General features: G+C 63.0%; 1 protein-coding gene across 1 annotated transcript in view; it reads left to right on the top strand.

The window, feature by feature from the left end:
• The window catches only part of KCNQ2 (potassium voltage-gated channel subfamily Q member 2), a 75561-nt gene that overhangs the window by 52792 nt on the left and 1767 nt on the right, over positions 1 to 21002 (top strand). Inside the window, 6 exon segments of the mRNA XM_037733914.1 lie at positions 2582 to 2611; positions 10999 to 11222; positions 12239 to 12344; positions 12948 to 13079; positions 16594 to 16701; positions 20336 to 20459. Coding sequence (XP_037589842.1) covers positions 2582 to 2611; positions 10999 to 11222; positions 12239 to 12344; positions 12948 to 13079; positions 16594 to 16701; positions 20336 to 20459 — 724 coding nt within the window.

Genomic DNA, 21002 nt, shown 5'->3' with positions numbered 1-21002 from the left:
GGAGATGGATGGAGGCCGTGTGTGGAGGTGGAGGCCTGGCGTGGAGATGGAGGCCCTGTGTGGAGGTGGAGGCCCGGCGTGGAGATGGAGGCCCGACGTGGAGATGGATGGAGGCCCTGTGTGGAGGTGGAGGCCCAGCGTGGAGATGGAGGCCCGGCATGGAGATGGAGGCCGTGCGTGGAGAGGGAGGCCTGGCGTGGAGATGGATGGAGGCCCTGTGTGGAGGTGGAGGCCCGGCGTGGAGATGGAGGCCTGGCGTGGAGATGGAGGCCGTGCGTGGAGAGGGAGGCCTGGCGTGGAGATGGATGGAGGCCCTGTGTGGAGGTGGAGGCCCGGTGTGGAGATGGAGGCCCGGCGTGGAAATGGAGGCTGTGCGTGTGGAGATGGAGGCCGTGCGTAGAGAGGGAGGCCCGGCGTGGAGATGGAGGCCCGGCGTGGAGAGGGAAGCTCTGTGTAGAGATGGAGGCCTGGCGTGGAGATGGATGGAGGCCGTGCGTGGAGAGGGAGGCCCTGTGTGGAGGTGGAGGCCCGGTGTGGAGATGGAGGCCATGCGTGGAGAGGGAGGCTCTGTGTAGAGATGGAGGCCTGGCGTGGAGGCGGAGCAATCCGGAAGGAGGTGCAGAGCGGCCTTGTGTCTAACACCATCACACGTGTGACGTATTCAGGAGGCCCACGGGGTTTGGGGGAGCTTCATACCAGCAGAAACTAGACTGGCAGGGACAGTGTTGAGTGAAGGGAGGCAGGCGTCGGACTTCCGGGAGTCTGCAGGCCGGAAACAGGCCGGTGGCGCCCCTCAGCTGTGAGCACAAGCTGCCCTGCAGGAAACAGGGAATGACCCTGAGGCTCCAGCAGAGGCCAGCGGGGCGGAGAGTCCCCTGAGGCACGTCCCCAGAGCTGTGCCACGTGGCGTTTGCCTCGCTGGATTGAAGACCGTGGTGGCTGGCGTCCCCTCTGTCGTTCTCTGTTTTTGAGCAGGGATGCCGTCCTGTGTTGGATGCTTTAAGCAGGTGACTTGTTTTCCAGATTCACAGGTCCATGCACAGGGATGGCAGCCCCAGCGTGGCGCAGCCACGGCCTCACACGTACCTGAGTTCAGTGATTCCCATGACTTTAGATGATGAGATTTGGGACTTTTTGAACAAATGGGATTTCCCCCAAGACCGAGCCTCACTGTGTCACTCAGGCTGAAGTCTAGTGGTGCGATCACGGCTCACTGCAACCTCTGCCTCCTGGGTTCAAGCCATTCTCCTCCCTTGGCTCCTGAGTAGCAGGGATTGCAGGCACCCGCCACCACACCCAGCTAATTTTTATATTTTTAGTAGAGACAGAGTTTCACCATGTTGGTCAGGCTGGTCTTGAACTCCTGACCTTAGATGATCTACCCGCCTCGGCCTCCCAAAGTGCTGGGATTACAGGTGTGAGCCACTGTGCCCAGCCAATGGATGGGATTTCGATGAGGTTTTGGACACAGAGTCCATGCTGCAGAGGGTGGAGACTCTGGGGGATTTTGGCAAGGGTGAGTGTATTCTGAACATAAGATGGACATGAATTTTGGGGGTTTGGGGGAACACAGTGGGTTGGATGCTGGTCTCCAAAATGTCCCAGAGTGTGCAAAGGTGACCTTATTTGGAAAAAGGTCCTTGCATCTGTAACCAAGCCTGGGATCTTGAAGCAAGGTCACCCTGGATCATCCAGTGAGCCCTAGGTCCGGTGGCAGCTGTCCTTACAGCAGAGGAGGAGACACGCAGACGTGGAGAACGCCGCGGAGAGGCGGAGGCAGAGACGGGGCGGTGCGGCCAGAAGCCAAGGACTCCTGGGCTGCTGGGAGCTGCAGGAGGCGGTGAGGGACCCCATGCTCCACGGCAACACGGTCCCTGTCACGTGAAGGATCTGGAAGTGCACCGAAGAGCCTGCCTGTAACTCGGCGGACCAGCCTGCGCACCCACGGGTGAGCAAATCACGACCCACTGTCTCACTCAATTCATGCTGCAGTCACCAGCACAAACAGCCCCACGGGAGACACCGTAGGGTCCAGACCGCCTTCCCTGCAGGGCGAGGCGGGGACAGCTGGCTGCAGTGGTGCGAAGCCTGGGCTCGCTGACTGGCACAGTGGAACCACCCCTGGAAAATCGCGAGGAAGAGAATCATCCCATTAGGGTACACGTGGAAAAGAGAGTCGGAGCCGCTCAGTGTGTCTTGAGAATTGACTGTAAATTCAACTCCCTTCTGGGGCTTCCATCAGCAAATGTGTCCTTTTTGGAACCTTAGTAATATTGGTGTGGTTCTGATTAAAACGAGTGTTCCTCACAAGAAGGGAAGGGACCCCCAGGTCAGAAGAGCAGAGGCCCCCGTGGGGTCCCTCTTCCCTCTTGGAGCTGCCTCCGTGGACTCTGGGGTGCCCATTCCTGGAGCCGTGGGCTCTCTGGGGTGGGTGGGCCAGCTCCACCCCTGCCCGGCCTTGTCTGAGACCCCTGTCCCATGTAGCCCCCGACACATGGGACTGTGGGGGGCTGGGCTGGCTGGGGGACCCTCATGGATGCTGAGTGGGGGGCCACTAACTCTCTGTTGCTTCTGTTTGAAGGAAGGAGCCCCCGCCGGAGCCGTCGCCAAGGTCAGTGCCCCCGCCCCCGCCGCCCTGGTGTCCGTGTGTGAAGGGCTGTCTGGTCTTGCTCTGTGTGCACAGCCTGCCGTGGGGGCGTGAGGGCCTCAAGGGCCGTGCCTGTCCTTCCCTGTGTGACCGAGTGTGTGTCCCGAAGTGGGTCCTTAAATCACTTTCCCTACTCAGCCCTCCCAGTAATTGGTTTTACTCTGCAGCACTGTGGATCTGGCAGCTGGGGGGCTTCTCCAGTGGGATCCCCCACCTGACCACAGGTCCGGCCCCAAGGGTCTCGGAGGCAGGGGCTTTCTGCAAGCGCACCCCCTCCGGCTGCCGGCACACGCCCGGACTCGCAGCTGGCCACAGTCGAGGATGGCCGAGGTCAAAGCTCTGAGGGGGCCTCTGGAGCTCCTGCTGCTCTGGGTCCGGGGCCCTCGTCCCCCAGGGGAGGGTGGGACATCCTCTGCCTTGCGCCGCTGGTGGAGATTTTCTGCCGGTCCCCTGTCCCCATTTGCCAAGGTCGAGGTGGGCCAAGGGTGCAGGTGCTTAGTCTGGTTACCTCTCCCGGGCCCTGAGGTTCTGTGGGTCAGGCAGGCTGGAGACGGGACGCGTGTGGGACTCTGCTGGGGTGAAGGGTGGAGACAGAATCCGGATCATTTCACAAGTTAGTTCTGTGTCTGCCAAGCCCCAGTCCACCCTGCGTCAGTGTGAGGGGGTCCAGGCTTCTCTGGAACCCCCAGCGCCCCATCCACACGTTGCAGAGTAAGTCCAGCCTCTTGGATCTGGTCCAAGATGGATGCCCGCCTGCCCTGTGCCCGCCTGAGCCCTCCTGGACTGTGATGAGACACTGGGGGGCTCGGGTGACCACCAGGGGCTTGTTCATCCTCCCAGGGAGGCTAAAAGATCGCACCAGGGCCCAGGGAAAGCCAGGTCGGCAGCATGGCCTCTGCTGGTGCCACTGCCGGAAGGGGACCCGGAGCCGGTGCTGGCCACGGCTGCAGAGGGGCCACGTCATTCTCCTGTCACTGCCTCCCCCGCCTGTTGCCGGCCCAGAGGCTGGGGGTGGCTGGGGGGAAGGGCACTGTGCCCCCACAATGGGCACCTCAGCTGTGATTTGGGTGGACTCTCGGCACTGCCGCAAGTGGACGCGAGCCTTCCCCACCCCTCCCCGAGGCCCGACCCCGCCCTTGCTGGGGGGCGGCTCAGTGGCTGACGGCGCCCTCCCTCGTCGCCCCGCCCGCCCGCTCCACCTTCTGGTCTCAGCTTCTCTCTTTCTCTCTCTCCCTCCCGCCCTCCCCCCATCCGGACACCCTCGGCCCCCACCTGCTTTAACCCCTGTTACTGCCCTTCCCGGGCCCCTCTCGTCTGCCCCCTCTTTGGGGATGAGTCGCTGGCCCTGAAAGCGAACTCCAGGTGAGGACACTCGGGAGCCTCTGGGCTCCCACCCCTCCCCCGTCTCTTCCCCACATTTCCGAGGGGCCCTGCCTGCCTGTGCTTCCCACGCCTCCCCCAGGGGCCAGTGCCCACCCGCCCAGCCCTCGTCCTGGGACGCCTGTGGTAAGGGCGTGGGGCAGCCGGGTCGGGGCATCTGGAGGCTGGCTAGGGTGCGGTGGGAGCGAAGAGCTGTCTCTGCCCTCAAGGACCCCCCGCCCATCCTGGGATGCCACCTGCCAGGTAACAGGGTGGGTCTCTGTCCCCTGGCCTGGGGCAGCTGCAGCCCCCCTATTGCCAGTGCAGGGTCGTGCTGTTCTGAAGTTGTCACCTGCCACATCCCTGGGCTGCTGGCTGCGGGGGCCTGCTCTTCGAAGCATGAGGGGGAGCTTGGCTCCCAGCACCCCTCTGCTGCCCGGCCCCGCCCTGTGAGTCTGGTGTCAGCTGGTCTGGGCAGGTAGATGGTGAGGACACAGGGACCCTCACTACCTGCTGAGACCCCCCCACCCCCATCCTGGCTTGTAACACAGGCACGTGGCAAGCATCGGCTCCTGTAGGGCCCATGGGCTGTGCCGGAGTCAGAGGAGGCTACGTGGGGGTGGGGTGGGGAGCCAGGCTGGCTGGGGGCTCAGGGCTGTGCTGCCCCGGGGGGTCTTGGGGGTCTCTGTGGCTGGGGAGCCAGGCTGGCTGGGGGCTCAGGGCTGTGCTGCTCTGGGGGGGGTCTCTGGCCATGGCGGCTCCGATTCGTGCTGCCTTGCCCCCCCCCACGTCTCCCTGTCTTCTGCCCCCTCGCCTGGAGGAGCCCCCACCCCAGCTGCCCCTCATGCCCCGTGTAGCTCCTCTCTTCTCAGGCATGGTGTCTGTGTGGTTTTGGTGCATGTCTGCCCTATCTGGTCTCGGTCAGGGTCTGTGGGCCTCCGGGTTGCCGTGGGCCTGCCTGCCTGCCTGGCCTTCTTACCCACGTGTGGAGCTCTATGTGGCTGATGAAGCGGGAAGGAAGCCCAGTGCCAGCTGTGGGCCCCAGGGGGAGGTGCAGCTGCTCGGGCCCCCCACAGAGCTTTGGGGGTCTTGGGGGGCCGTGGCGGCAGTGCCTCTGCCCAGCTCTCCCCAGCCCTCAGACCACGCTGCCCCAGACAGGAGCTGCCAGCCACGAGTGGCTGTGAAAACACTGTGCATTGAAATGGGCACGAGACTCGGGGGCCAGGGGTGGGCATGGCTGCAGCCAGCGCTTTGGTGTCGCTGGAGGGCAGTCCCGTTGCAGAACCTGGCCCTGTGCCTGGGAAGGGCCTCCTGGGCAAGGCAATCCTGCTGGGGTCAAAACTGGAGCCCTCGGGAGGTTTGGGGAACAGGCCTCCGCCTCCTTCCTACTGCTTCCCCTGGGGTGGGGACGGTCTCCTGGGGCCCTTGGGCAGGGGCCTCTGTGCTGGGGCTTGGGCACCCTGGGGGTGCTGATGACAGTCTCAGGTCTTTGCCTGCCAGGCAGGCTTGGGTGCCATTGTGGCTGGGGTGCCCTGGGGTGGCTGCAGTGGGAGAGGCTTCCGCGAGCAGCCAGAGCCTCAGGCCAGGCGCTAGGTGCCGGCTCCCTCCCGCCCCTCCCACCCTCTCGCTCATGGTTAACTACCAATCGGAGTCAGCCTGTGCACCACATCCTGAAGGGCCTGGGGACCCCGAAGCCACTTGCCTACTAAAAAGTGGGACCAGCACAGGGCCTGGGGCGGAAGCCAGGCACCCGCCCTTGGGGTCTTGCAGGCCAGCAGGGTTTGGGGAAGGGTCCAGAGCCCTCAGCCTGCCCGGCGGCCGAGCGCTGCCGCGACTAGACCTAGGCGTGTCTGTGGTGCTGCGTGGAGCGCTGTCGGCGGCCAGACGCAGGGAGCACCAGCGTCCAGAGGCACGCGTGTGCAAGAAGACGGGGGCTGGGCACGTTCTTCTGGAGCCTGTGTGTTCTGAGCAGACGCCGTTGGCATGCCGGGGTTCTTGGGGCACCTCGTTGGAGAAGCGCTGCCTCGGGGAGCAGCTGCAAGGCGCATCGAGCGGCTGGGCGGGGAAAGAAAGGCCCTGCGGTTCTTGGTGGTTTCCATTTCTTGCCTAAACATTTGCACATTGTGATGCAGAGATAAACCACCAGGGCTTTCCGGGAGATTCTCGGGAAAGTGTTCCATGTTTTCTGAGCCTTTTCTAAGGAGCACCCCGGCGGGGAACCGCGAGGGTGCGGTGAAGGCATTCGCACTGAGGGGATCCACTGAGCCCTGATGCGGCCGTCCTCAGGGAGCCTTGAGCCCCCGGGTGCCCCGAGCCCCTCCAGTTCCCAGCAGCGGCAGCCACGCCTCCCGGGTGAACCGAGACGCGCCTCCGGCTGGGGGCCTGGCTGGCAGGGCAGTGTCACCAAGGGGTCTGCAAGGCGGGACAACTGCCCACTTTCCTCCCTCAGATGCGCGCTTACCCCGCCTCTTCCCGGGCTGCGCCTCCCTAGCGCCTTCTGCAGCCCTGAGGCCGTGTATTATTGTTTTGTTGGCATGAATACTGCAAAAAATAATACAGCTTTTAAGACGTGGACCCAAACTGTGGCTTTGGGAGGAAAAGGTATTTTTCAAGGAAAAAAAAAAAAACCAGGAATTTTTTTCCTTTAAAAATAGGGAAGTGTTTTCTTCTCCGGATGGTAGAGGCGGTGGTGCGGCTTGCTCGCTGGCCTTGCTTGGGCGCAAGCTCTGCCGCTGGGGATGCGCCCGACACCCTGGGCGGTTGCGGTGCCTCAGTTTCCCCGCTCCCGGCCATGTGCTGTTGCTGGCGCCCAGGACTAACTGTGCTCTCCTCATTTCCAGTAAAGGCAGCCCGTGCAGAGGGTCCCTGTGTGGATGCTGCCCCGGACGCTCTAGGTACCGCGGAACGCGCCTCACGGACTGACCGCTGCTGCACGGCTCCTCTGCCTGCCCCGCTTACTAAAGGCTCTGGAGCAGCCAGGGGAGGCTGGCGCCCCAACCCCAGTTCCGACCCACCGACCTTGCGGTGCGGGCCTGGCTCCCTCTATTCCAGCCGCAGCTGCGCGCAGGACGGAGCTGGGTGAAGGTGATTCTTGCCACCCCGCCAGGCGACGCCCTGCGCACAGCTGGAGGGGCCAGCCAGGGCTGTGAACCCAGCAAGGCGTTCGTGCCTCCTGGGGTCCCCGACTGCTCTTCAGGGAACGTTTCCCTAGGGCTGCCACTCTAGCACCTCTGCTGTGCACCTGAGGGCGACTGAGCCTCCCCGGCTGCCTCGCCTGCGCGGGGCAGCTCCATCTGTGTGTGCCGGGCTTCTCAGGGTCTTGATGCATCGAAGCCCCAGAACCCCAGAGGCCCTCGGCTTCCTCTTCCTACAACAGGCCTGAGGGCGGGTGAAAACAGGACGGGGGAGGAGCCGCCCGCTTTGCACTGTGGGCTCCTGGCCTGCACCGTGACCTGCACCTCCCTGCCCCGGTGTCCCCTGTCTGCAGGCCTGCGCTGGGGGCCCCTCCCTCCCGGCCAGCATGGCCCAGCAAGGCAGAGGCGGCTGTGCTGTGCCCATGTGGGGCTCACCTCCGCGCATGCTGGGCCTGGAGGGTGGGGCGCTGCATGCTGCCCCCCTGCATCTGTGCATGCTCCGGACCCTGCTCCACCAGGCCCGCCGGCCCCGCCACCCTCTCCCTGCGACTTTGTGCTGCTGCTTGTGCTTTGGGGGTCGGTGCTTGCGGGATCCCCAGAGAGGGAGATGGGGTGTGGGCTGCCCGGGACGAGGCCTGCTTGGACTCTGGCAGGCTGTCCTGCATGTCCAGAGCATCTGCGTTCAGGGCGTTTCCGGCTGCAGGCTGGTTTGGGGCAGGGGCTGAGGTCAGGCTGCTTGGGGACTAGAGGGCTTTGGAAGTGGGGCTGGGAGCCCCGGCCAGAGCATGACCCATGCCATGCCACGTCCTGCTTCGAGCAGCCCCCACTGGAGGCCCCTTCATGCGCCCGCTCCCTGGGCATTGCTGCTCCTGACACCAGCTGGGTGGGGCTCTGGAGGCTGGCTCCCCAGCCTCCTGCTCCCTGCAGGCCCTGACATCTGATTGTCACTGCGGGGAAGGCGGCAGGCAGCGTAGGGGTGAAGTGCAGGTACCGGGGACACCCCTCGAGCAGCGAGGGCAGCTCTGGTTGAGGGCTCCTCCCGGGCGGGTGGCGGCAGCTTTTTGAGTTTGCTTGTTCTTGGCTTGTGCGCCGGGGGAGGGCCTGTGAGACCACACGCGCTCCTGGCGGCCGAAGCGGGCTGACGGGGTCGGGTGTCCGCGGCATGGAGCCTCACCAGCTGTGCTTGGAGGGTGCAGAGTTCGGGTCCTGGTGGAGGTCCAGGGAGGGAAGGACGCGTCCAGACCCCACCACCTGCTTCTCCCCGGCAGAGCCTCCCTTGCAGATCTGAGGTGGGAGGGAAGCCCCAGGGCCGGGACGGTGGGGCCCTGCTGAGGCCGGGGCGGGCTCCTTCCCTCCAGCTCCATCTTCCTGCGGCTCCCCCGTGTTGGCTGGGGCAGTGCATGAGGGCTGCGTCCCGGAGCCCCGGTGCTGCGCTGGGCATGGGGTCTGGCAGGGCGTCCCTGCCGCTCGGCGGGGCTGTGGCTGCTCGTGGTGGCCGGGGGGATTCCCCACTGGAAAACAAGATGCAGGCATCGGGCCGGGTCCCCTCGCCCAGGGCCGTGGAAACCACGCTGCTCCTTCATTGCAGCTCCCAGCAGCTGCGGGGCCTACGCCTTCTTGGCCGCACGTCTGTGTGGCGCATGGGTGTCTGACCCGTCACCTCTAAGGCCGCAGGCAGGAATCTGCTGCTGATTCCTCACCATGCGCCTTCCCCACTGCAAGCCGTCATCACCGGGCTCCCGAGACCAGCCAGGGACAGCCCGGAAGCTGCAGCTGACCTGACGGCTCCGCCCTCCACCCGGTGCTTCTCCAGTGGCCGTGGGAAAGGAGGTGGCCGCTTCTTTCTCTTTGGTGACTGGACCTGCCTGTGTGGAGACCTGGAGAGCGGAACTGAGTCTTCCAGTGACCCCCACTTGCCCTGAGGCCTGAGCAGGGCCAGAAGGGGGCCGTTCCTACCTCTGAAATGGCTCGTGCGGTGGAGGAGGAGAGAAGAACATTCCAGAAGCCAGAGTCCCGCCAAGCCCGTGCCCAGGTGCTCCCTTGGCCCCCAACGGGTTCTCCTCGGCCACCTGTGCTTCCGTTGGGTCAGGGACCAGAGGCCCCCACGACACCAGGACTCGGGGCACCCCTGGCCCCCATGGGCATGGCGTGTTGGCCCCGGGCAGTGCAGGGCGTGGACTCAGGGCCGGGGTCCTGAGCAAGCCTGTACCATCCACTCCAGATGCCCGCAGCACACCCTTCAGGGCTGGGGGTCTCGGCCTCTCCGTCTCTGCTTCCCCTGCAGGCACGGCATCCAGGGGCTTCTTTCTTCCTCTCAGAGACCCCAGAGTGGCCACAGATGGTCTAGGCATGGTCTGGGCAGTCGCCTGCTGCATGGCGGATGGGGTGGGAGGGCAGCCAAGCCCAAAGCGTGGAGGCCGGTGGACAGTCACGGTGGGCGCGATGGGCACTCCGTTGTAGTGCGTTCTCTCTGTGCCGTCTGGTGGGCGTGTCTCTCTGGCTGTGGGTCCCGGTGGGGGCCGATGCTGGCTGCTGACCCGGGCCTTGGCCCCTCACTGTTGGCTGGGGAGCCGCCATGGAGCCCAGGAGGTATTAGAGTGCGTCAGGGACTAACTGGGCCTCCCCACCCAGGGGCTTGTCTCAGGCCCCAGGAGCAGTGCTCTGGGCCCAGAGCCGTCCTGAGAAGTTCCTTGGCTGCTGAGCATGGCGGGCGTTAACAGGTCCCCAGTTCACAGGAGTCCCACTGTCCTCAAGGGAGCTGGGGGCTCTGATGCTTCCCAGACCTCCGGAGGCACATCTGCCTGGGGTACGCCAGCCGCAGTGAACCCCCACCCCCACTGTTGCCCAGAGGATGCTGGAGTCTGGGGCACCCCAGCCGTGGTGACCTCCCCACTGGCACCCAGAGGACACTGGAGCTGAAGAACTCGGGTGCAGACCTGTCTCCTTGGTTACCAAGAGACTCGAGGACAAGGCAACCCCAAGGACCCCCGAGAATCTGGAGCTGGAGGCCCAGCCAGACACAGCCACAAATCCTGCTTCATGTCTTGAGGGCCGAGCGCCGGGCCACCGTGCGGCGGCCTCAGAGGCTGCCTCCCCGCCCCCTGGGGCCAGGACTCCGACCGCCAACCGTGAGGCTTGTTGCCTGAGGCCCTGCTGGCAGAGGACCTGTCCTCGATTCCTTCCTTCCAGAAGCTGAGGGAGCAGTTCTCCGTCGGACGCCCCTGGCGGGAGGGGTGCTGTGCAGAGGAGGCCTGAGTCCCCCCGAAGCCCACCCCTCCAGGCGGCCCCCGGCGTCTGGGAAAGGCCTGGGTGTGGCTGCACCAGTGACTGCTGCAGACTCGGCCCCCACGTCCTGGTTGTCCCCCATGTCCTCCCACACCCTCGACTGGGCAGAAGGAGAGGGACAGGCGGAGGGAGGGGAGGAGGGAGGCTGCTTCCAGGGGGCAGTTACGGCTGTGAAAAGGCCACAGGGGAAACCACAGGCCAAGGCAGACGCAGGCGCCTGAGAAGAGGGCAGCCCGAGTGCCACTGGGTGAGGGGCTAGTGGGACAGCGTGAGGAGGGCTCTGGCGCCTTGTGGTGGTGGCAGAGCGGGATTTAAGAGTCCGCAGACATCGCCTCCCCGACATGGCCAAGCTCTGGCCACACCAGTGCCAGCCCAGACTCCCCTCCCGCCTTCCCCCCGGGTGCTCGGTCCCCGTGGCACCTGCTCTGAGCCGCCTGTGTGGCTGCTCCTCAGACCTGGGTCTTCCTCCCGTTGCGTGGGCAGGGTCTGCTGAGAGCCGACACGGCCTGTGTTCTCTCTGGAGTGACTTCTCTCGCTGTGTTTCTGTTTGTCTGTCGGTTCCCGTGGGAGCAGCCAGAAGGTCAGTTTGAAAGATCGTGTCTTCTCCAGCCCCCGAGGTGTGGCTGCCAAGGGGAAGGGGTCCCCGCAGGCCCAGACGGTGCGGCGGTCCCCCAGCGCCGACCAGAGCCTTGAAGACAGCCCTAGCAAGGTGCCCAAGAGCTGGAGCTTCGGAGACCGCAGCCGGGCACGCCAGGCTTTCCGCATCAAGGGTGCTGCATCTCGGCAGAACTCAGAAGGTGGGTCTGGCCTCCTCAGCGCCCCCCGATCTGAGACTGAGCCCCTCTGGGGCTGGATCGTGGCGCCTGAGCTACCAGGGCCACCTGAGGCATCGCTGCCTCTTTCGCTTGCTCTGGGAGTGGAAACCTCCCCCCCCCACACTTTCTAAAATTGAGGTGAAACTTGGGCAGCATGAAATTAACTACTTGAAAGTGTAGCCAGGCGTGGTGGCTCACGCCTGTAATCCCAGCTCTTTGGGAGGCTGAGGCGGGCACATCATGAAGTCAGGAGTTTGAGACCAGCCTGGTCAACACAGTGAAACCCCATCTCTACTAAAAATGCAAAAGTTACCTGGACATGGTAGCGGGCACCTGCAGTCCCAGATTCCTGGGAGGCTGAGGCACAAGAATCGCTTAAACCCGAGAGGCGGAGGCTGCAGTGAGCCGAGATCGCACCACTGCATCTGAGCCTTGGGGACAGAGTGAGACTCCGTCTCAAGAAAGAAAAAAGTGTAGAAATCCAGTGGCATTTAGCACATTCACAGCGAGGTTGTCGCCACCATCTCAGCCTGGTTCTAGAAGATTCTCATAATCACAAAAGAAAACCCTGTTCTCACCAGCAGTCACCCGGTTCCCCGCCTCAGCCCCAGCACCTGCGGTCTCGGGCGCACAGGTCAGCAGCTCCTGCGTGGGGTTGTCAGCTCTGGCTTCCCTCACTGAGCCCAGTGTCAGAGTGGCACATCCACGGTTAGCGTCCTGCGTGTGGAAGCGCTGTGTTCTGTTCAGCCACTGGCAGGGATGTCCTTGGACACCCACATCGGCCACTCCCTGTGGCCACAGACTGCTGGGGAAGGTCCTGGCCCGCGAGCCACTGATGCAGAGGGACAGGTTTCTGGAAAAGCTGGGGCACCCGTGGGGCACCCTGGGGAGCCTTGAGGGGCTCTCTGGCGTTCTTTCTGGCTGGTGTGCCCTGTAGGATCCCACGAGTGGGTTTCCCATCCCTCTCGACCCCTCATGGCCTGTCTCCTTCACCCCAGAAGCAAGCCTCCCTGGAGAGGACATCGTGGATGACAAGGGCTGCCCCTGTGAGTTTGTGACTGAGGACCTGACTCCGGGCCTCAAAGTCAGCATCAGAGCTGTGTGGTGAGGACTTGCCCAGCCGGGATCCTGGGGGAGGGAGGAGGGGTCTCCTGTCCATGGCCACATGTGCTGCGGTGTTCCTGGTGCAGGACAGCAGCCAGGAGACGGGGTCTGCCCGGAAAATAAAGGGCCAAAGTGTGGGCAGGCCTGGCTGATCGCCTGGGTCCAGTCTTCCTGGGACTGCAGCGGGCCTCGGGAGGGATGCCGGTTGAGCAAGAGGCCTGAGGCCTGGCTCTGCCTGGCTTAGGAAGCAGCTCAGCCACCTGTGCCTGGTGTGGCACGGAGTCCAAGGGGGCATGGCCAGGCCTGGAAGCCTCGGCCGTCTCAGGTATAGCAGGGACCCCGAGGCCAGGCCCTTCCATGCGTGGAGCCGGTGGGTGGCAGACAAGAGGGGAGAGTCCAGCCACCTCCAGGGGCCAAGGTCTCAGAGGTGCTGGGAAGGCGACAGGCAGGCGGACATGGGGCCAGCCTGGTGCGTGTGGTCTCTGGCTCAGGGGTCACTGTCCCCCCCTCCACAGTGTCACAGGCAGGTGGAGATGAGACCAGCCTGGTGCGTGTGGCCGGGGACTCTGGCCGAGGGCTCACTGTCATCTCCCCCTCCTGCAGTGTCATGAGGTTCCTGGTGTCCAAGCGGAAGTTCAAGGAGAGCCTGCGACCCTACGATGTGATGGACGTCATTGAGCAGTACTCGGCCGGCCACCTGGACATGCTGTCCCGCATTAAGAGCCTGCAGTCCAGGCAAGGGCCCCCGCCAGCCTGTCCAGCAGGGGAGCAGGGGACAAGAGCGGGGTGGGCGGTCGCGCCAAAGCCCAGTGTGGCCCATGGTGGGAGCGCAGGGGGCGTGCAGGGAGCGGCCGCCTCCCCACCCACGTCGGCATCTGTCAGCCTCGGTGGTGTCTTCCAAGTCTGTTGTAATATTTCTGTTCTCTCCACCTCTCCCCATCCACACTGCGGCGGGCAAGTGTGTGACGTGTTTGTGCACACATGCACACGTGTGTGCACGGATGTGTGGGTCCCTGAAATGTGTGTGTGCGCGTATGTGTAAGTGCACACGTGCACAGGTGTGTGTGGGGTTGTGTGCGTCTGGGGCCTGTGCGCTCTGCCATGTGCACACGTGTGTGTTGGGGGTGGAGTAATTCTGCTGAGAGACGAAGCTGCAGGGTGGACCCCGCCAGGCCGCGGCTGTCACTTCGCACCTTTCCTTCCTCCACGCTGCTCTCCTGCAAGGGGAGGCCGCTCCTGGGCAGGGCCAGCACCATGCGTGAGAACCCCTGTGCCCACTCCAGGAGTCAAATGTACATTCATGTAGAGACACACGTCAGGGCTGGGCACACTATGCACACACATGCACCCCACATGCAGGCGTGTACCAGCGTGCACACAGACCCACGTCTCCTCTCCCACACACGTGCACCCCACCTACAGGCGTGTACCAGTGTGCACACACAGACCCACGTCACCTCTCCCACACACATGCACCCCACGTACAGGCGTGTACTAGCGAGCATACACAGACCCACGTTCCCTCTCCCACACACGTGCACCCCACATACAGGGGGTACCAGTGAGCACACAGACCCATGTCCCCTCTCCCACACACGTGCACTGCATGTACAGGCATGTACCAGTGAGCACACAAACCCACATTCCCTCTCCCACACGTGCACCCCATGTACAGGCATGTACCAGCGAGCACACGCAGACCCACATCCCCTCTCCCACACACTTGCACCCCATGTACAGGCATGTACCAGCGTGCACACGCAGACCCATGTCCCCTCTGCCACACACGTGCACCCTATGTACAGGCATGTACCAGTGCGCACACACAGACTCACATCCCCTCTCCCACACGTGTTCACACACAACCGTGCTCCAGCCTGGTGCCCACACATAGGTGTCCCCTAAGACCATACACATGCTGGTGTGTGTGCAACCTCAGGCACATACAAACAAGCCATGCTATGAGTGTGTGTATCTTTCCTGGGGGAGACACACGGCTCTTGGGAGTTTCTCGTGCAGTAGGGGACACGCTCCTGCCTATCAGGGTCCCCATCGTCTCCCAGGCCCCCAAGCAAGGCTGTAGCAGTTTCCCAGCCCTGGGAGTGAGGCTGGGCCCCCATTACAGGGAGAAGGCTGAGATGCTCAGGGACAGCCCTGGGGGTCACGGCCCAGCTCAGGCCCTCCAGCGGAGCGAAGCGCTCATCTGAGGGGGTCCAGGGCCCAGTGTGGGGCTCCTGCTCCGTCCCGCTTCAGGGGGCCCAGGAAGGGGTTTCTCCAGCCTTAGCCCCCTCCTGCTGTTCAGGGGTCAATGAGGCACCCCCTGCGCCCCCTCCCCCAGGCCCCAGTTGTGAGGCCTCCTTCCCAGCATCCTCTCCAGAGCAGTTGTCAGCATTGTGCTGCATGTGCAGGTGTGCGTGGGTGTGCATGGGTGCATGTGTGCTCACGTGTTTACATGCACGTGCGCATGTTCATGTGTTTCCATGTTTCCATGTGTGTTTAATGTGCATGTGTGTGTTCTCGCGTGTTTGTGTGCATGTGTGTTCATGCGTGTTCAGTGTGTGCGTGCGTGTTCACATGTATGTGTTGGCATGTTTGTATGCATGTGTGTGTTCGCGTGTGGGTGTGTGTGCACATGTGTGTGTGTGTGCGCGCGTATGTTCACTTTTGTGTGCGTGTTTGTGTGCATGTGTGTTCATGCGTGTTCAGTGTGTGCGTGCGTGTTCACATGTATGTGTTGGCATGTTTGTATGCATGTGTGTGTTCGCGTGTGGGTGTGTGTGCACATGTGTGTGTGTGTGCGCGCGTATGTTCACTTTTGTGTGCGTGTTTGTGTGCATGTGTGCATGTGCGTGTGTGCGTATGTTTGCATGTATGCACGTGTGCGTGTCTGCACACGTATATTCGTGTTTGTGTGCATCTTACTGTGTTCGCGTGCGTGTGTTCATGCATGTGCACATGTGTGTGTGCGTGTTCACGTATGTGTGCGCGTTAGTGTGTTCGCGTGCAAATGTGCGTTGCGTGTGTGCATGTTCACGTGTGTGCATGTGTGCATGTGCATGTGTGTGCGTGTGCACACTTACATGTGCGTGCGCGCGTGTTCGTTTGCATGTTAGCAAGTGTCCGTGTGCATGTGCGTGTGCGTGTTTGCGTGTGTGCATGTGTGTGTGTGTGCGTGTTTGCATGTGTGCGTGCGTTCACGTTTGCGTGCATGTGTGCATATGTTCCCGTGGATGCACATGTGTGCGTGTGCGTGTGCGTGCATTCGTGTGTGCATGTGTGCATGTGTGCATTTGCGTGTGTGCGTGTGCGTTTGTGTGTGTGTTCAAGTTTGCAGGCATGTGTGCATGTGCATGTGCGTGTTCACGTGTGGTGTGTGCGTGTGTGCACTTTTGTGTGTGTGTGTTCACGTGTTTGCGTGCATGTGTGTGTGCGCACGTGTGTTTGCATGTTTGCATGCGTGTTAGTGTGTGTTTGCGTGCGTGTGTGTGTGCATGCTTATGTTTGCATGTGCATTAGTATGTGTTGGCATGCATGTGTGCAGGTGCATGTTCACGTGTGTGCATGTGCGTGTGTTTGCATGTACGTGTCAGTATGTGTTCACGTGCATGTGTGTGTGTTTGTGTGTGTGCGTGTGCATGTGTTTGCATGCTCATTAGTATGTGTTCACGTGCATGTGTGTGTGTTTGCGTTTGTGCGTGTGCGTGCCTGTGCATGCACGCGCACACGTGTGCATACACTCTCGTGTTGACTTTTGTGCTTTGCCTCCACGTCTCTCTCTGCAGCTGTCCTTGTTCACCAGGATCTTTTGTCCTAAATCTTCCATTTTCCTTCCCTTTCTCTCTGAACAAACAAACCAAGCAAACCAAACCACGCAGGGACCGCAGGTGTCCTGTCAGCTCCGGACGATGCGTTTCATGTTGCCTGCAGCGGTCCGTCTGGTACTGGCTCCCGCTGCCGGCGTCTCCCCCGCACGGCAAGCTCCGGGACGTGGCACCCGGGTCACCGCGGTGGGGCCGCCTGCCGCCCGCTCCCGAGCCCAACGCTTTGCTTGAAACACGGGAAGGACTTGGCAAATCCAAGGTCCACCAAGGCGGCGCCCCGCTTTCCTGGGAAAGTGTCTGTTTTTCGAAGCCTCACTGTCGCTTCCGTTGGGCGTTCCTTCCGTTTCCGCCAGTTTCTGGCCGACTCCTCTTTCGTGTGGCTTTACGATGCATTTTGCTGGTGTCTCTTTTCTTGTTTACTCTGCCAGGATAGATATGATTGTGGGTCCCCCACCCCCTTCAACTCCCCGGCACAAGAAGTACCCCACCAAAGGACCCACGGCCCCTCCGAGAGAGTCACCCCAGTACTCACCTAGGTTAGGATGCCAGCGCCTCTCCCGACGTGTCTGTGGAACGGCCGGCCCCTTCGCTCCAGGCCACATGACGGCAGCACCCCGCACCGCCCGTTCCCTGGGACACACGGATGTCTGGGTGTTCTCTGTTCCTGACAAAGCAACATGAGGGAGAAGGCCCTTCCTCCGCCAGGGCCCCAGGCAGGCTGCGCCCAGCGTCAGGACTGCCAGGGGCCCTGAGCGCTGCTCCTGACTGGTGCCCTGGGGAACCAGGGCTCTGTGAGACTTCCCTCTGGGGTTGGGATGCCCCCGGGCAGCACCTCCAGGATCAGATGCAGTCAGACGTGCAGGGACATCCTGCTGGCCCTGCCCCTGTCCCCTAGACAGGCGCCTCCTGGCCGAGGGCCCTCCATCCTCCCCCGGGACTGACTTGCCCCTCAGCACTGCCCACCGCGGGGGTGGCCCTGGCCATGTGCACGGCCCGGACCTGGGCACTGTGTGGCTCTGAGCAGGTGGTCACGTCTCGCTGACTCTTCCATCTCTTGTAAGATACAGATGGTCACAGCATCTACCCCTTGAGCCGCTGGGAAGAATACGTGGGGAAACCTTGTTGGGTGCCCAGCGGCAGGCGTGCACTCCGTGAGTTTTCGCACAGCTTCTAAGCTGTCAGCACGCTAATTAGTGTTTCTGATGAGGGACATGGAGAGACCCCGGCTGACGGGCAGAACGGAGGTGCGGCCCGGTCCCATGTGAGCCAGTTCTTTAGCGATTCAGACTTTCCAAGGCCTTCCTGCCTCCCAGGGACCACTCAGATCATGGTTGTTCCCGTCTTCCAGCAAGTCTGGCTGAGGGAGAGCAGAGCCCCCAGGGCGGAGGCCTGGAGAGTGAGCACAGGCGCTGCCCCGGCCCTTCCTGGCAGCTCAGTGCAGAGGGGCTCCCGGCATGGTGATGCCAGTGTCTGGGCCAGCGAAGCCCAGGCCTGAGCTGTTGGGGGCAGCGTCTGGGGCCAGTCTGACCCTCCTCCCTCTGTGGGGGTTTCTGCATGTGAGGCCGAGGGTCCGAGCGCTGGACATCTCAACCCTATGCCCCTTCCACGAGAAGGGGGATTCTGGGAGCAGGCAGGGCTGTGCCTGCTGCTGCCCATCCCAGGGTTGCCCCGGACAGTGTTTGCCGAGTTCCCTGCTGTGTGGTGCCCCCAGGCCCAAGGGTGCTGTGCCCTGAGGCTGGTCTGTCCTCCTGTGCCTTGCCACAGGGGGCAGCAGCTGGGTGTCCAGGGCTGTGAGCTGGGACGGTCCTACAGCCAGGAGGCGTGCAGAGTCACACAGAGAGTTCGGAGGGACAGGTGGATGCTCCCCCACCCCACAGGCACTGAACACTCAGGGGTCGAGTCTCCCCCAGCCTGGGGCCTAAGGCAGGAGGGGCACAGGGTCCTCAGAGGAGCCTCAGGAGCAGCTCCAAGCTGAGCCCATGGCCAGGGCTCCTATCGGGACTGAGCAGGCGGGCGGCCCGTCGTGTGGCAGGGGCGAAGGTGCTGAGCATCTGCCTGGACTGTGTGACGCTGGGAACGCCAGGGACCCCGTCTCCTCCATTTCCACTGGCGTCTGCTCGGAGCCAGAGGGTCCCTTCCGCCATCCGTCCCCTCCCACCCCCCTCCCGCCACCCTGGCCCTTTGCATGAGTCCAGCATGAAGCCCCGTGGAGCATGAGGAGCTGCGCTGTGGCCGACACCAGCCTGAAACTCCCTCTGTTTCCCACAACGGAATCAAGAATCAAGAAAACACCCCTGACCCGCCCCCGCACCCCCACAGAGGCAGGTAGGGCGGCCCTGTGGCAGGAAGTGGGGCCTGGGCCCCGTCCGCTGGTGTGGAGCACTCTTCTCCCACCAGGCCTCATCCAGAGGGGCCTCGGGGGCTGTGGCCTCGTTTGGTGGGTCCCGCTCAGCCACACCCTGTCTGGAGCTGCCCTTGTCCAGCTGGGCTTGTTGACTGGCCACAGGGGCCTTGCTTCCAAGTGAGCGCCCACGGAGCTGCGGGTCCGAGCCCACACCCAGCCAGTCAGCATCTGTGGAAGCCAGGCTGATCAGAAGCCCCAGCCCTGAGGGTGAAGGAGTCTCCCTCCCTTCTTACTGTCATGAGTGACCTACGGCCTCGTGGACATCAACTCAGCTGAATTCTGAATCCTGCACACACATACGAAAACATGCACACTCTTGCACACATGAACACGTACACACGTGCACACACTAACTTGTGCAGTGAACATGAGGATGGTCACATACACCCTGAGCTCACACATGTGCACATATGCACACAGACGTGTACACACAGACCCTTGCATGAGGTCACACGCACCGAGTGCACACACACCCTCGCATAAGGACATAAATGCACCCTGACCACACACGTGCACACATACCCTTGCATGAGCACACAAGCACCCTGGGCACACACATGCACACACACCCTCACATGAACACACACATGCACCCTGAGCGCACACACGTACACACACACCCTCACATGAGGACACACGTGCACACACGCCCTTGCATGAGCACACACAAGCACCCTGGGCATACACACGCACACACACCCTCACATGAACACACACATGCACCCTGAGCACACACACGTGCACACACACTCTTGCAGGAGGACACACACATGCACACACACCCTCGCATGAGCACACACATGCACCCTGAGCACACACACATGCACCCTCACGAGGACACATGTGCACACATGCACACACATGAACATACACATGTACCCTGAGCACACACATGTACACACACACCCTCGCATGAGGACACACGTGCACACACACCCTTGTATGAGCACACACATGCACCCCATGACACGTGCACACACATTCTCGCATGAACACACACATGCACCCTGAGCACACACATGTACACACACACCCTCATGAGGACACACACATGCATACACATCCTTGCATGAGCACACACATGCACCCCATGAGTACACACACATACCCTGAGCGCACACACGTGCACACACAGACCCTGGCCACTTTGTCTGCCCTCCTCTGGTCTGTGCGTTGGTTCCTGCGCTGTCTGTGCCCCTCCCTCCTCGTCCTGGTGCATGAGCCGCTGCTCACGCCTTTCTGCTTCTGTCATTCCCGCTGCAGACACTTGACTCTGTCCCCATCAGACCTGGAGGGGCCAACGGCCCTAGTGGCACATTACGGGAGTAAAGCGCAGAGTGAGGCTGGGTGTGGGCAAGGGGAGGGGCCCTGCAGTGGGGGTCCCTCCGGGCCTCCGTGGGCTATGGGGCCAACGGGCCTTGGGCAGGGAAGTGGGTGAGCAGGTGGGGCCGGCTGGAGGGGCGGCGTGGAGTGGGAGCCCTCGGAGACAGCCGGCGGCCTGGCCCAGTGGGAGCTTCCTCACTTTACTCCTCCTAATGTGCCAGGCCCCTCGGGGACGGAGCGGGCAGGAGCAGACCCTCGCAGTGCCAGAAGGCGGCTGAGGACAGGGCGCACCCCATCCGTCTATCCTGGCACCTGCTGCCCCCTGGTCGGCTCTGGCTGGGCCTGCAGCCTGGACCCCGGGCACCATGGTCTGGCCCAGGAGAAGAGGGCAAGGCCTGCTGCACTCACCCAAACTCATGCTTTGGGGTCTCTGTTCCCGGTAGAGTGGACCAGATCGTGGGGCGGGGCCCAGCGATCACGGACAAGGACCGCACCAAGGGCCCGGCGGAGGCGGAGCTGCCCGAGGACCCCAGCATGATGGGACGGCTCGGGAAGGTGGAGAAGCAGGTGCGAGAGGTCGGCTGGGCGGGAGGGCCGTGGGCCGGGGCTGTGGTGCTGCTGTCCCGGGGCCCCTGTGGTTAGCTGGTGGCAGCATGGGCTTCAGGGGCTGGGTGCCCCAAGGAGTCCCTGCACAGGAGGGCTCCTCAAGTCTACGGGGCACATGGCCCTGTCGCCACTGACAGCTGCTCTGGGCAGACCCCTCACATCCCCCGTGAGCCCCCCACTCCCAGCCTAGGGTGCCTTCCCTCCTGACAGTACCGAAGGCCCAAAGTACCCAGGAGTTCTAGGTGGGGGTTGTTGGGAGGCGGGTCCTCAGGGTCTCCTGTGGGGGTGCCGGTGGGTGGGGGTGGCTGGGAGGCGGGTCCTCGGGGTCTCCTGTGGTGGTGCCAGTGGGTGGGGGTCGCCAGGAGGCAGGTCCTCAGGGTCTCCTGTGGGGTGTGCCGGTGGGTGGGGGTCACCGGGAGGCGGGTCCTCGGGGTCTCCTGTGGGGCGTGCCGGTGGGTGGGGGTCACCAGGAGGTGGGTCCTTGGGGTCTCCTGTGGGGCGTGC

The sequence above is a fragment of the Cebus imitator genome, unplaced genomic scaffold (genome assembly GCF_001604975.1).
Source record: "Cebus imitator isolate Cc_AM_T3 unplaced genomic scaffold, Cebus_imitator-1.0 Scaffold555, whole genome shotgun sequence".
In the NCBI taxonomy this organism is placed as follows: domain Eukaryota; kingdom Metazoa; phylum Chordata; class Mammalia; order Primates; family Cebidae; genus Cebus; species Cebus imitator.
The sequence above is the reverse complement of the archived record's forward strand: the minus strand, read 5'-3'. Positions and strand labels throughout refer to the sequence as shown.